The 14,619-nt window shown below is 43.9% G+C and overlaps 2 protein-coding genes across 5 annotated transcripts in view; both read left to right on the top strand.

Annotated features, from left to right (window-relative positions):
* Positions 1-14,619, top strand: part of LOC134161691 (E3 ubiquitin-protein ligase RBBP6-like) — a 150,199-nt gene that overhangs the window by 131,865 nt on the left and 3,715 nt on the right. Inside the window, exons 1-3 of one of the 3 annotated variants that reach the window (XM_062614765.1) lie at positions 7,359-8,043; positions 12,644-12,688; positions 14,465-14,553. In XM_062614765.1, the coding sequence (XP_062470749.1) occupies positions 14,516-14,553 (38 nt within the window). In that variant the 5' untranslated portion in view covers positions 7,359-8,043; positions 12,644-12,688; positions 14,465-14,515. Of the gene's footprint in view, positions 1-7,358; positions 8,044-9,903; positions 12,689-14,464; positions 14,554-14,619 lie in introns of those variants that run through there. The other 2 variants (XM_062614766.1, XM_062614764.1) reach the window with 2 other exon arrangements.
* LOC134161692 (E3 ubiquitin-protein ligase RBBP6-like) lies at positions 337-9,760 on the top strand. 2 transcript variants are annotated; one of them, XM_062614767.1, is made up of 4 exons: positions 337-781; positions 5,856-5,952; positions 7,314-7,352; positions 8,007-9,760. In XM_062614767.1, exons 1-4 carry the CDS (start codon positions 616-618, stop codon positions 8,149-8,151), a joined length of 447 nt encoding a protein of 148 aa, XP_062470751.1. In that variant the 5' UTR covers positions 337-615; the 3' UTR covers positions 8,152-9,760. The 2 variants fall into 2 exon arrangements, with proteins under 2 accessions (XP_062470751.1, XP_062470752.1); XM_062614768.1 differs by lacking the exon at positions 7,314-7,352 and having other exon boundaries at positions 338-781.

Raw genomic sequence — 14,619 nt, 5'->3', positions numbered from 1 at the left:
CCGACTGTCCCCTAGGGGGCGCTCACCGCTCGGACGGAGAGGGCGTGGGCTGCTGTCATAATGCGCTGGGTCACGTGGGGCGGGCACGCACGCGGGGAGGGGCTAAGAGGACGTGTGCGGGCGCGGCGCGCCCCTGCTCGTGCCCTTGCGCCTGCGCCGTGACGCGTTCGCGGCGGCCCGTGCGGTTGCGGCCGGGAAACCCCTCGGCGGGACGCGGCGGGGCTCGAGTCGCCATCGCGAGCGGAGGGCCCGGGAGCGCGGGGAGGGGCGAGCGCAGCCCGAGCGGAGCCGGGGCCCGCGGGGTCCGTGGCAGCGCCGCGAGGAGGAGCCCGGCCGGAGCCGCCGCCGCGGCCCGGCTCCATCGCTGCAGGCCGGAGTGGTTGCGGGGGCGGGGGCCGGGGCCTCGCACGCCGCCGCGATGGAGCCCTGAGGCCTCCAGCGGCTGAGTGTGCCTGAGGCCGCGCGGCCTGGCCATGGCCCAGCGCCGCGGCCTGTGAGCACAGCCCGGCCCGGCCCGGCCCGGCCCCCGCGGTGGGCCCCAGCTCGGCGCGGAGGCCGCGCCGCCAACGGCCGCTGTCGGCGCCATCGAGGAGCGGGCACGGCCCGGCTCCGACCATGTCGTGCGTGCACTACAAGTTCTCGTCCAAGCTCAACTATGACACGGTCACCTTCGACGGCCTCCACATCTCCCTGTGCGACCTCAAGCGCCAGATCATGGGTCGCGAGAAGCTGAAGGCGGCCGACTGCGACCTGCAGATCACCAACGCCCAGACCAAAGAAGGTGCGTGGGGCGGCGGCGCGGCCTGCGGGAGCCGCGCTTTGTGGCGAGGCCCCGAGCATGAGGCGAGGCCCTGCCCGCCGGCGGGCGGGAGGGACCGCGAGAATAAAGCGGGGTGGGAGCGATAACGCGGTTCGGCCGCGGTCGGTAGCGGTGCCGGGTGTCGAGGCCTCGCGGAGCTGTTCCTTTGTAGTCGTGACAAGCACCTCCGGCTCCGCGCTTCGGACGCGGGGCTAGGCGTGGAGGAATACGTGGTTGATGTGCTACATACAGGGCTTACCAAAGTTTGGGTTTCCTGGAAATCTTCTGGGAAAAATAATGCGGAAATGGAGGAGGATAATAACAAACCTGCCAGGTTTCTTTTTAATCTGGAGGAGAAAGCTTATAGTCGTGGAAATAGAAGAGATGGCTGATTTGAAGAAAAAAGTGGTTTTGTTGGCTCGGTATTGTTTTCAGCGTCCTTTACCCCACGCTTCATGGGAAAACTAGTTTTGTGCCTGTTGCAGAAAGTGCTGGCTAGCAGCGTTTTGGATCCAGAGTTTATCTGTGAGTTAAGATTTCTCCAGGCCCTTTAAAGCCATCTTGCACCTGAGTGTCTCAGTTACACTCTGGAATTTCTTGTTACTGTAACTTTTCTACATCAAAGACGTTGTCATTCAGACGCTGTTGAGCCTCATTTCATTATTCATTTATTCATCTCTAACCTTTTTCCATGTTTTTTTATTTCCCCTGGTACTGTGTGTTAGCCACGTCAGGGCAGCCCTGGAGTTCTGAGCATTTATGGTGAACATACGTAAGAAATGTTCTCAGAAGTCATAACTTCTTTTAAATCTAAGAAATGGCACTTGATTCTCAGCCATGATAAGGGTTTCCTCTTACTGTGATATTTCAGATTGGTCATTTGCCGTGTTGATAAATTTGCAAGTGATTAAAGACTTTGGGAAGTGACTTCTCAGAAATAGAAAGACTTGTAAAGTGGTTTCATTTGTTCATTTCCCCCCCTGTGCTTCTGTGCCACTCCTACAACAGTCTTTTCTTTAAAACAGGTGCTGGTGGTTTTTTTTTCTCCTCTTCCTGCTTGAAATATTAAAACAGAATAATGTGTTTGCTGCAGTAACTGCAACTTCAGCCCCAGCCTTTAAAGTGGTTGGGCTTAAAGCTTATGCTTTATCTACAGATCCTTAAACTGTTTTGAGGAGAATTTCTGTGAAGAGACTCAACAGCACAACTTTGGGGCCTCAAGGATGCTATTGGCTTGTGTGATGTGCGTAGGTAGAGATGCGCTTCAGAAGTCTTGAATTATTCCAGTAGCACTGAATAAAATTGTCAAGAGCTGTTGAAAACTTTCATGAAGGGCTTTGCTGCAGAGGGGACTCTGGGGTTTCTCTTCAGTTACTGCTGTACTTGCAGCATCCCAGCACTGGCAGCCTGAATGGCCACTGCCTGACGTCACTTCTGTAGCAGGCTAGGCTGGGTAAAGCAGCCTTGAAACCAGAATGTTGGATGGTGGTGAACTGTGATGGAGCCCAGTTATCATCACCAGAACTAAAACATGTTCTGAAATAGGCCAGTGTTACAGCAGGTGAGGGGCAGGAAGGAAAGATTATAGATGATAAAATCATGCTCTTAAATATGCTACCCCGTAAAACGGCCCTCCAGTACCCACAATGCAGTTCAGCAGAGGTTGTTGCTTTGGTTCTCTACGTAATCAGAATCCAGTGGAGAGCAAGCATCTGCTTCACTAGGTTCTGTTCCATGTGATGTTGCCTGAAGGTGAAGCTAAGGAAGGTATATCTTTCATACGCCAAAGAGCATGGCTCTTGTGTAACAGGGACGGGATCCTTCTCTGGGTCAGTTGTGTTGCACTTTGACTTTTGAAAAATCAGTATCAAACTCCAAATTACAGACTAGTGACACAGCTACTTATTGAAGCTTTTGTAAGGGCATTTCTCTGTGCAAACACAAAAATCCCCCAGTAGTTTTCAGAGCAAGGCTGCAGAATACATTTCAGCGCTATATATATGCCAAATTTTTGGTTTATATGCATAACCATGAATTTCAGTTTTTATCAATCAGATTTGATGCCTAAACTCTCCTTCAGAAGATAAAGGAAAAAAAGCTAGACCAGGATATTCTGCCTCAGTGGGATGTTTGGAGTGCTTACTTGTGGGCATACCACAACTCTGTGCAGGAGTCTGGACTGAATGTTGGTGTGATCTTGGAAAGAACAAAGTGAACCTTGAATGAAGATGACCAATTTGTTCTGGTTTTTCCAAGTGCTCTGAGCTTTTATGGATCAGTAACTGTTACTTTTCATGATGGATATGTGGTAATAAAAGCTAAAAGTAAACAGGATTTTAAGCTTTTTTGCCTCTTTTTAAGATGCTGGGAAAGAATGAGTGGCTGGGGCCTGTCTAACTGGGTGGGTGTCCTCTGTGCTTACTCTATAAGCATGTTCTGTAAAAGCAGAATTCCCTTCAAAAAGATACTCATTCTGAGTATATTGAGTGATGGGTTTAAACTCCCCTTCTCTCAATTTAATCTGAATTCCTTGACCTGTCTTTTGTAGTAGATGCTTTCCCAGTATTGTGGAAGAACTGCAAATCCTGTAACATTCTGACTCAAAACACTTGGGAAGTGTGCTGTTCTCCTTGTCGAGCAAAATGATATAGAAAACTAAACCTGGGACTCTGAACTGGTGTTAGAGGAATCATCTGAAGGGCAAAGGGTGCTCTTCTGAGACTTGTCTCTTGAGCTCAGAACTTGCCTGAGTTCAGTGTTGGGAGTGTGCACTTGACCGTTTTAGTAGTGCCACCATGTGATGTCTTCAAGACAAGCTCATGCTGACTGTGAATGAAGTCACTTGGTCTCGCACCTGACATTTGTCTGTCTGCTGGGATGCCTTCAGCACTCTGCCAACATAGCATTTTAGGGAAGACTTTTAAGCAAGTTTTAAACCCAGCCCTTTGCTATGCTGTTCCATGGTGCAGTGCTAGTCTGGGGCATTGCTTTGGTTCCAGCTCAGTGTGGTGAATTCCCAGGCTGCCGTGCAGCATTATTCTGTGGAGCTTTCAGGAAGGATGTAGAGTTCCTGTTTGCCTGGTGGGGTTGGCGGCAGGTCACGTACCTGTTTAAAACCCATCATGTTCCAGTGGAGCTCACCTGGTGCTTTGGCTCTGTCACCAGCGGGTTTGGGACCTTGGCCGTGTGCTGTCAGCTCAGATATCCCTTGGCCAGGTCCTTAGGGCAGGCCGTGTTTGGTCCATGACCACCTTGTTTCCAACGTGGCTTTTGCTTTCCCAGTCACACACTGAAGCAACAAGCAGCGCCAACAAGACCTGAAGGCATCAAGCAGTCTATGTAATCAGATTGAAAGTATGTTAGATTTGGTTGACTTGTCCTTTCAGAGCAACATAGGTGCTCTTTTGGAGCACAGCACTGTATAATTGTAATGCAAATGCAAGTTCCATGAACTGCTTGGCCTACTAAACTAGCTCATTCAAGGAATTATGATATCCCAGTTGTAGGTGAGATCATTGATACCTATTCCGGTGGAAGCTGAAATGCCAGAAATAGCAGTCTGGGCAGGATTACTGGGGATGTTTCAAGGCAGTGCCTTTGGTGCCAGCTTTGTCGCAGTGGCCCATTGGTGCTGAGCAGAACAGAGTTAAAAAGGTACATCATGAGAAAGCAGATTTTTAAGCACTGGAGAGAAAATGTGTGCTTGGCAGTTACTCTCTTCCCCAGCAGAGACAGTCTGGCATGTGAGTAGTCATTTTTGTCTCTTACTCTGCAGATCATTCCCCCAGCAGCATAATAGCTGGTTGCAAAGCACCTAAGCCTGGTAAAGGCTTTTCTTTGTTGTTTCACACCCAGGCTTGCCTTCTGATGATGTCTGTTTTAGTGAGTTTCTTGTCTGCTGTATCTGGGTGAAAATACTTCTGTAGACAGTGTTTTTGCAGCGCTGTCAGACTCAAAATGGTGGATTAAAGCAGGCCATGAAATAAAGTAGGAACTTTTTCAGTACCTTGTTCATAGCAAATGTGTGACACACCGTACTAAAACCAGCAGATTTTCAAAATTACAGCTGAATTTAAAAGTGGGGTTTTTAAATCATGCATTAAATGTGAAGCAGTATTACCTTCAGAGCATAACCTGAGCTGTTTGCTGCAGGAAGAAGGTTGTGGACACTAACGCAATTGTTGGCTTAAGATTTCTAAATCAGTGTAGGGCAGCTCTTGTCTGCCTCCATTTCTTCCTTGAAATACTGCTTTCCTTTGACTTTCAAGCATACTGCTTTCTTGTAGAACATACAGCAGGCTTTAGACTGTTCTGTTTCTTCTGCTTTTGACTTTAGCATCCAAATCTTCCTTTGCCTTTGTAAGCTTCCTGAGTTAATTGAATCCTTATGTTTAATCACAGGTCAGATTGATGAAAGCCCAGTGCCACTTACTGGCCATCACTGGCAGTAAAACGAGTTTTATGCTGTCAGGGGAATAAGAATCAGTAACGTTGTTGCCTCCAGCTACTTTGAACCCTTTCTGTTGAAGCTTGAACAAATGTGAGGAGTAGCCTTGTTGAGCATGATGCCACTGGTGGCTTTGCAGATGTGGAGTCATATGGTAAAGCAGTGACGCTGCTTTGCAGGTCCTGGAGGTTGCCAAGTCTCTGCTGGGGGATGCTGCTGCCTGCAGGGAACAGCTTCCTGCTGGGAGCTGCCAGTTTAGTCCAAGAACTGTTAGACTGAGCTGGCATTTGTTAAATTCAAACCAAGCAAACACAAATTTCAAGGGACCTCAGGAGCAGCACTCCAGCTTTAGTTCTTTCCTGTTTGAAAAATATTGGCATTCAAACTGTTTTTAAAAAAAGGAAAAAGATTTAGCTGCTGGTGTTCGGTTATCAAACCTGAGAATGTCTTGAAAGGTACTGTTAGTGTGTTCAGGCAATGAAAGCACGACGTTACGTACAAAATTTGGCTTCTGTATCTGTAAAGGCCTTCTCTGAAGCGCTGTGTAGTTAAGTATGTATTAATACATGTCCTTTTGAATGTCTTTTTCTGTACTTCTGTTGGTTTCAGAATACACAGAAGATGCCCTGATTCCTAAAAACTCATTGGTAATTGTTAAAAGAATCCCTGCCGGAGGAGTTAAAGCTAGCAGCAAAACAGATGTCACGTAAGTGTCCACACAGCATTGCATTCTTGGCTGTTGGTTTCAGTGTGTGAACAGTTTCAATGCATATGAGGCATTCAGATTGTTTCTTTCTTGTTAAAGGTTCCGTTAGTTTTTGTTGTCACTGAGTAGATTTTAATGTGTCGGTCCCAAAGCAGACTTACGTTTTTAGGCCTGCTGGGATATGGGGTTCAAACTCCAACAATGGAAACTTTTAAAATGATTCTATAGGGTTTGTTCTTGGGGTTAATTTTTCTGAGAGCCAAGTTGTAGGTCCTGTTTTGTCTGCGTGGAGAGATTCCTTGTTATATGTGTTTGCTTTTATGGCTTTTATAGCGAAGACAGTTCTGCAGTGTAGTGTAAACTTAAAACCTGCTCCTGTCTCTGAAGAGTCTGATTCTTAGTGTTTGACTTGCACTTGGGGGAGAGGGACAGGATACGTCAGGTATTCTTATGCCCCAGATGCGTGGGGTTTGCATACTAGCCATGGAGGAAAGACCGACGCTTGCCAGCTGCAAAGCGTGCAAACAAGAAGTTCCATTCAAAAGTGATTCCTATTAAGTTTCCCAAAGCCGGTATCTGTTTTGGGCAAGAGAAAAAGAACAGTCTCATAAAGTGTATTGCCTCTTGTGCAAGTACAATGAAGGAATAGGTAATCCTTTCCAAACCTGAAACCCAATAAGCAACTTAGCACATTACCAAAAGTTGTTAGCTATCCTCCTAAGGCTGTTTTTACCCTAAGCTGATAGGCGTGTGGATGGCACCCTTTCCTCGTATTGTAATGCTGCCGTAAAAGGAGAGGCTAGATGCTGCTAGCACCAAAGATCAAATACATACCTGTATGTGGGGCTAAGGAAAGAACGGCACTGCTCTTCTAGCACTGAAAATGTATCAGGCAGATCAGCTTTCTATTCCTTCATCTGGAAACAGTGCAGAGACCGCTGGTAGAGTGCTTAATGCCTGGGCAAGTTGAAAGTCTGATGGAATGGTGGAGAGGCATTTAAAAACGAGTTACTTGCCTTGTAGTCTGTTCTTCAAGGTAAATGGATGAAACAACCATTGTGTCCCAATCTAAAGTACTTACTTCCCTTTGGGAAGTAGGTGGATGTAAACAGGAGCCTTACTGTTTGTACCTGAATTCCAGAGCAGCCTTTGAATTGCCTCTGCTCCTGGGACACTTTGGATGATGTGTGAATTGTTTGTTAACTGTAGCAAGGTTGCATCTCTGGCTCATGATAGATAGATGCAGGTCAGTGAGTATGTGGAATCGCAGCAAGTTTTCAGATGGAATAAGTATTTCTTAAAATACCGCAGCATTATTGTAAAGCAAATTCTGGCAATTAAGACCTTTTTTTCTGTCACAGGACTCCTAAATCGCACAAAACCCTAGAAACTGCTTTCAGGTGACATTTCTACTACTATTTTTAGTCAATAAAGCATATGTAACATGTCTAGTACTTTGGCACTTCCACGGCTAAGCATGGTAGATACCTGAACACAGTGCTTGGGCTTCCACAAAGAAACACTGTTCTAAAGACTAAGCTGCTGACAGTTTTGTTATTTCTTTGTCAGATGACTGATTTGTTTTCACTGGAGTAAACTTGCCTTTGAAGTGTTGGGACTATCACTGTTCTGCCATAGAAACTAAAGTACTGTATGTGACACCTGTTTGTAATCCTAGGGATGTACAGATTGCCTGAAGTTACGTTGATAGTTTGAGGGTTGATTATTTAAGAACACAAAACTGTGATACAGGCTTCCTATTTTTGATACTTGTGTAGCAGACAAAATGAGGACTTCCTCTTGCACTGTTGTGTTCTATATCTGTAAGTCTCAGAGTAATTGCTGACAAAGTACAAATGTGATATTTGGTGGGGTTTTAGTTGCTCTGAATGTACCAAGAGAGAACAATTTATGTATATGAATAAATTTCCACATTCCCTAGCCTATAGGGACTTGATGGTTTGATGTTCAGGTTTTATCATCTGTTTTCACTGTTTTATGTTGGGTACCAGTGCTTTATTTTAAATTCTGATCACCTTTATTTCTTCTTCTAGAAGTCGAACTGAGCCAGCGAGCAGAACATCAGAAGCAGTATGTAAAAACCCAATCTCACCCTTTTTTCTACACACTGCGCTGAATTCTAAACAGCGTAGCCTTGTATTAATTTTCCAAACATTAACTTCATCTATCTTCCAGTAAAACATAGTGTTTGTTGTAAATACAATGTATTTGATTCAGCATAGTAAAAACTGAGTAATGCCATTATTTGCACAGTTCTAATGTGAATACTGGTATTTGTGCTAGTACTGGATTGTATTTCCTATTGCATATGATAGACTATTCCTGTATGACTCTGTGTTGTACAGATTCTGTGCGCTCGGGTTCAGATCCTGGCGGTTGGAGGTTTGCACAGTTGAACATGGTGCCATGTTCTACATCTGTCTGTCTATAGCTAGTAATATGTATGTTTGTATAGGTTGTTGTGTGCTTTTTGTTTCTTGCAATAAAAGTTGTTTGGAGTGTACTTTTGCCATTTTCACATTGTATCACTTAGCTTTTTGTTTCAAATACTTCTTTTTTTTCTTTTTTTTTTGCCTAATGGTTTTTGAAGATGTGATCAAAAACCACTGAGAAACCGCTGTTGTTAACCTTGGTGCTGTTCCTTCTGACCTGGGGGTTCAAACAATCCCAGCCCCTACATATCCCGTACGTTCTGAGGACAGTTCTGTGCAGCTGAATTGATTCCTTTTCATGTCCTTAAATACTTGGGCATTTGTCCTGAAACTGTGTAACTAAGGTGATACTGTCTGGGCCCCTCTGAGTACCTGAATGTCTTTAATAGATTGCCGTGAATTTAAATATCGTTGCTACACAAAGTGGTATTCTAAAGTTCTGCCTTTGCTCTTTTCCCTTTACCTGATGAAGCTGTTTCATAGTTTGCAAATGAAAATACCTAAAACAAATTTTGGCACAAGGGCAGAGCCTGGTGCATTGCTGGGTAAAAACCCCTGTTTTTCTGCACTGCCTGCAGTACATTTTTGGGTCTGGGTGACTTCAGGGTTGGGTGCTGCTTTCGTCTCCCAAAGGTTAAGCCTTTCTTTAGTATACCACCACTTTGAGTTTGCGTTTGGAAAAGGGGCAGCATTTTTCAGGTTTGAAAACACTGTTGTCTGCTGCTAAACTATAAGTAACACACAGAAATACTGGGCTGCTAATGGTCTAGATCTTGATTTGCCTCTCGGGTCAAATATGATGTGTAAATGCTCGTTTTGAAATAGTCCTTACAGTATAAAAGTTACGACTTGGTGCTTTTTATTTTTCATCTTTATTTCAAGTATATCTGCTTTTCCTTCACTAGACTGGTGTGAGGCATTACACTAACCCTGGATCATTGGATCTGACCATTTGATAAGCTCTTAGGATACTTTGATGTAGAAATTGATGAAGTCAGGGTCTGTGTTCTGTGAAGGATACAGCCTCTGATTCTCACGGAATGCCATCCAACAACTGCAAATTGAAAACTTGTGTGTGTAGGTCTAAAACCACCAAGTCCAAATCTGCATCCGTAATTCTATTGCTGATTGATTCAAATTCCTTTTTGGACATGAATGCCTCTCCTTGCGAGTTGGAGATAGTTTGCCCAGTGACCCTAGTAGTTAATGTAATGCATTTATGTAAACCACTTTTACAGGATTTGATCTAATTCCAATGGGTTTTTATTTCTTGAAAACAGTTACTTTTCTTTTTGTTTACTAGCATGTGTATAAACACAAATCACATGTTCATAAATAAAGTTAACGTTCTTTTAGCCTTGTGTGTTCCCTGGCATGTCTGTATTACATTTCTAAGTAGCATCTTACCATAAGCTAACATAGATACATCAAAAAAGAGAAAATCATGGAGTGGGAGGGAAGACTTAGTGTTAGTTAGAAATAATTGAAGTGAATGAAAGAGCAAACCATTCCCTTCTGTTTGCTCTGGCTGTACCTGGACTGGGTTGTGGGTAGCATAGGGAGGGTGGAAGCCTCACATCACTCTTAAGTCCTGTCTCTTACTGTAAAAGCACTGCAGTCTCAGGTGCTTCTGGTGGTGGAGATGCACTGAGCACTGTTAAAGCTAACTCGGGGCCTGGTCTGAAGCATGGGGGTTTGTTCATTGGGGTTTGGGGTTTGTTTTTCATACACGTATTTCTGTCTGTATTTGAAAGCAGAACCTGAATCTTAGTGTGGCAGGAGTAAACCCCTGGAAAACTTGCCAATTCTTGTTGAAGGGTAAAGCAGCAAAATGGAAATGAGTTAAGATTTTTATTTTTTTTTTAAGAATGCACGAAGCCAAACTCTGTTTCTTGCTCTTAGGTTAGCTGTCATTCTACACCCAAAGTTGTGCTGCTGTCCTACTCTTAATACAGTCAGAGCAAGAAGATGGATCCTTTTTAGTTTAGTCTTCCCATTTCAGGAATTGCAGGGATCTCCAGTTGATGCTTGCCCTTAGAGGCTGCAGAAGTGCAGCATCCTGCCTGCTGGTTTAATGCCATCAGGCACAAGTGTGACCCTTCCTGGCTGGATTTTTAGTTCAGCCAAACTAATGGGGATTAGGAAACCACTGTGATTTAAATGTAGCACTCCAGCAGTGAGATCAGCCTTTTCCTCCCATTTTCTGTCCCCTGTCCCACTTGCTTTGCATTAGTTTCTGCTTAGTCTTTCTGTGGAATGGGAATTGGTACACTGACTGTTGAGTATGGTTTGGGAGGGGGGTTGCCTGTGTCCCCTCCCTAGTTCTTCTGCAGTTTTATCTCTGGGTTGTATGCAGGTATCATGGAGATGTTGTTTATGCTGGACTGAGTGGAGGGACTGGCAGAAATTTAAAGGTGAGAATAGACACAGGAACATAGGGTCATTGGAAGGTGGCTCTTGGGCAAACATACCACATAGTCCATTGATTATCTATGCTGGTTTTGGTATCTCCTGAGTAGAAAGGAGTGCTGCTGCCTCCTTTAATGAGTTGGACTGTTGCCTGCAGGCCATCTAATAACTGCTTCCTAAAAAAACCCAGTTTACTAACTGGTCTGTTTTGATTACTGGTCAATCCTAGACCACTTAACACCAGGCTCCAACAGGGAGCTTCCCTAATCCCTTGTTTCCTTCTGGAAAACCATGGAATGGCAGTGGTTGTGCTTGCCATGAGAGAACACGGGCCTGTTTTCCCACATGTAAAAAAGAGTGGTGTATGGAGTGTGAAGCTACCGTATCCTTGATCAGACTTCCCTTTAACAGAGCTAGGTACAAAATGTTCTCAAAAGGAGGACAGTTCAGTCTGTCTTTGGTAAGACTTGCAATGGAAAGAAGGTCTCTCTTTCCAGATCTGCATGTTCCTCTCCAAATGCACAGTTTAAGAGCTTATAGTTAGTAATGCAATAATGTTGTATGTGCTCTCCTAGACGTGTAGAGAAGGAATGATTAATGGACTTGAGGTATTTTTTCCCCAGTCTGCTAAAACTGGTCCTTCAGCTCTTTTTTACCTAGTGTAGGGAAGGACAGGAGCTTTCTCCAATTCAGTGGCCTTGTGAGGAGAGCTGTTCAGTTTTCATTGTGACATTTTATTCGGTGGTTTTGAACAACTTAAGACACAATAAGCAGTGATTCGAGTGTCTTCCTGGTAATGACTTAAGCTTAACTGCAGCTTGTGGCATAATATCATTCAACATAGTGGACCAGGGAGAAGAGTGTCCCTTTTTACTTGTGGAAAAAGTGCTCCAGTGTTTAGTGCTCAGCAAACACTGTGGCCAATTCCCAACTAGTGGCCTGGGACTTCATTCCTACAAGCTGTAGCTGTAGGTAGCTGGAAGGGAGCAGTGTAGTTCCATTGGAGAGAAAAATACAGGTCTGTGCTCTGAATCCGTGTTCTCAATATCAAGAGTGTGCACTTTCTGCCTTTGTTCATTTAGTCCTGAGTTCTGTTGGGTAGCAAGGAAATACTAAATTCTCACTTCCCAAGTTAATTTGGATAGTGTGGTCTAATAATATACAATGAAAAGGAGCTCTCTCAGTTTTTATAGGCTACTCTGTCATGATAAACACATTTATTTATTTAAATACAGTTTCAGCAGTTGTTTTCTTCTAGGCAAAGTGGTGGGGTACTGTTAGGACTGATGCTTTGGATCGGTGGTTTTAGTTGGGTTTGGTGGGGTCCGAGTTTGGCATTTTTAAACTTACCGACAGGAGAGGCAGAGTTCATGGTTCAGGGCTCTTGCTTCATTCTGACAGCAGCTGTTCTGGGTTCATAAAAGCATAACCATGTGCATTTGTAACTGATTAACTGACAACTCCGCTGAAGCTTCCTGCAGTGATACTTTTAAGCCCTTTTTAACTGAAAACTGACAGTTTCCTTCCCCCTTTGACTCCTAAGTCCCTGTGAGCATTTGGGAGGGTCCCTCTGTGAGATACTCTGGAGCAATAAGTCCATCTCAGGTGGGCTTGATTATTTTAGTTCCTTATCATTAACCACATAGGAGCCCTTAAGCTGCCATATGTTTGGACTTTGTTTTGAACAAATACAATTGACACTGGGTTGGAAATGCCTCTTCAGGGACCACTCAGTGGGTGTAGGGCAGCCTTTCAGACTACAGTAGAGGTTAACTGTTGTCATGTTTTGATTGTAGAACTTGAATATGTGTTTAATTTTTTGTGAACAGATTGATGACTCTTCTGCATCTATTTCTCTGGCCCAGCTTACTAAGGTATATATATATATATATATTCTTGTCAAATACTTTAAAGAAAAGTGTTTGTTTCTTATTTCTAAATCTCTACTGTGCTCTATAGCTGGATAACTGTTGTAATCAGAACAAAGCTTTAGCTTAATCCTTAATAATTTGAAGTATTCATTTTAACTTTAAAATGTGTGTATATTTTGATACTATCCTGTAAAGAGTAGTTCCCAGTTTGGGAAGATAGAAGGGGAGTGCCTTATCAGCCTCAGCATAATGTTGCAGTGTTACTCATCCTCAAGACACAAAGAAGAAGCCCTTCAGAAGCTCTTTACCGTTTTTCATACCTTTGGTTTATTTTGCGTTGGAAACTAACACAATTTTTGCAGAAGAATTTAATTGGCTGTAAGTTCCGGACATTGCAGGGGGGCTGCAACAGCCACAATAACATGGACAATTGCATGGCTTATTTCTGAATTCCTAGTCATTCCAGTTACAGAGCCATTGTTGGAATGCTGCACAATTCCATAAGCTGTAGTAGACAGTGGACAACCCGATCTAATTTGTTTGAACGCAGACTGTGTAAATTGTGTAAATGTACCTCATTGTTCATAGGAATATACCAATGTGTATGTGTGGCATAAACTAGCAGCTGTGACCTTCTGGAACTGTTGTAATGCCATGTTTTGGGATGGAACTGCTTGCTCTTTTGGCTCAACACTGTGTAACTTTGGCAAGACACTAATGACTGCCCTTTGTGAAAAAGCGTAATGGTAGGCAATTAAATGAAAAAGATGGGAGCTAGTTCTTTCTCCTAAGAAGAGAGGCAGGAGTTCATTTCTAAGAACGAGAGGGCTCCCCACCGGCAGCATCTTCCCTCTCTCACTGAAGAAATGAAATTTTGTGCCTTTGGCTGTCGCTGCATGTGTCCTTTGTTCTGTAAACCCATGTGAAGTTTTACTCTCAAATGCGAAAAACTGTCCAAGTGGTGCGCACATTGAATCTTTTGAGAAACGCATGAACAACACATAAAAGCAGCTCAAACCTGTTACTTACTCGAAACACATTATTCAGGCTGGCTTAGCACAGGGGCAGTGTGCTGTGAAATATTTTTGGTTTTATTATTACAGTGCAGTAAATGCCATAGTTGAATTTTGGTCCAGATCATTTACAGTCACTCCCTTAGACCTTTCTTGTGTATGGACTAGTGTGTAATAAAAACATCAGAAAAATCAGCTGGCTTCAAGATCTAGTTCTGCACATGGGTGGTATTACAATATGTCCATTAAAAGGACACAGTCCCCTGGAAAAGCCTGCAGGTTGTGCTCTCTGTAGTTAAGTCCCTCAGTAGGAAGAAGTGAGTAGGGGGGGAAATGCAGTTTGGATTGCCTACAGGACACGATGGTCACATTTCTACTGAAAAGAACCTTGTGTCTTGCTGAGGGGTCAGAAAGATTCCTTTCAGTGCTTTTGTGTCTGATGCTGAATTTCAGCAAGCAAAAACTACAGGCCTGACACTAACATTGTGTGTTCTTTTTAGTGCTGCAAAGTGTAAATAATATAACTTGCAGAAATCTTTCTCAATTAAATGCACAGTAGCTGTCTTCTCCTTCAAATGGGCTGGAGCTTCAAAACCAGTTGAAAACTGCTGCTAGTGTCATTTCTTTTACTCACCACTTGGCTGAATCCACTTGGAAGAAAAGTGGATCGGTTACACAAGTCTATGTGAGCAAGCGGTGTTGTCTTTGGCTGGGTGAGCTTGCCTGTGTTTCTAACGTGTGTGTCAAATAATTCCGTGTTAAACAGACTGCCAACCTGGCTGAAGCCAATGCTTCTGAAGAAGATAAAATAAAAGCCATGATGATACAGTCTTTCCGTGAATATGGTCCAGTCAAGTAAGTGTTGATAATGTCAAATCAGTTCTTTGATGATTATGGAAAAATTGTGTAGATGTTTGTTTT

The sequence above is a fragment of the Pezoporus occidentalis genome, unplaced genomic scaffold, assembly GCF_034315485.1.
Source record: "Pezoporus occidentalis ecotype Australia unplaced genomic scaffold, CSIRO_AGI_Poc_V1 ctg178, whole genome shotgun sequence".
Taxonomy (NCBI): Eukaryota; Metazoa; Chordata; class Aves; order Psittaciformes; family Psittacidae; genus Pezoporus; species Pezoporus occidentalis.
Note: the sequence above shows the minus strand (reverse complement) of the source record. Positions and strands in the feature narration are given on the sequence as shown.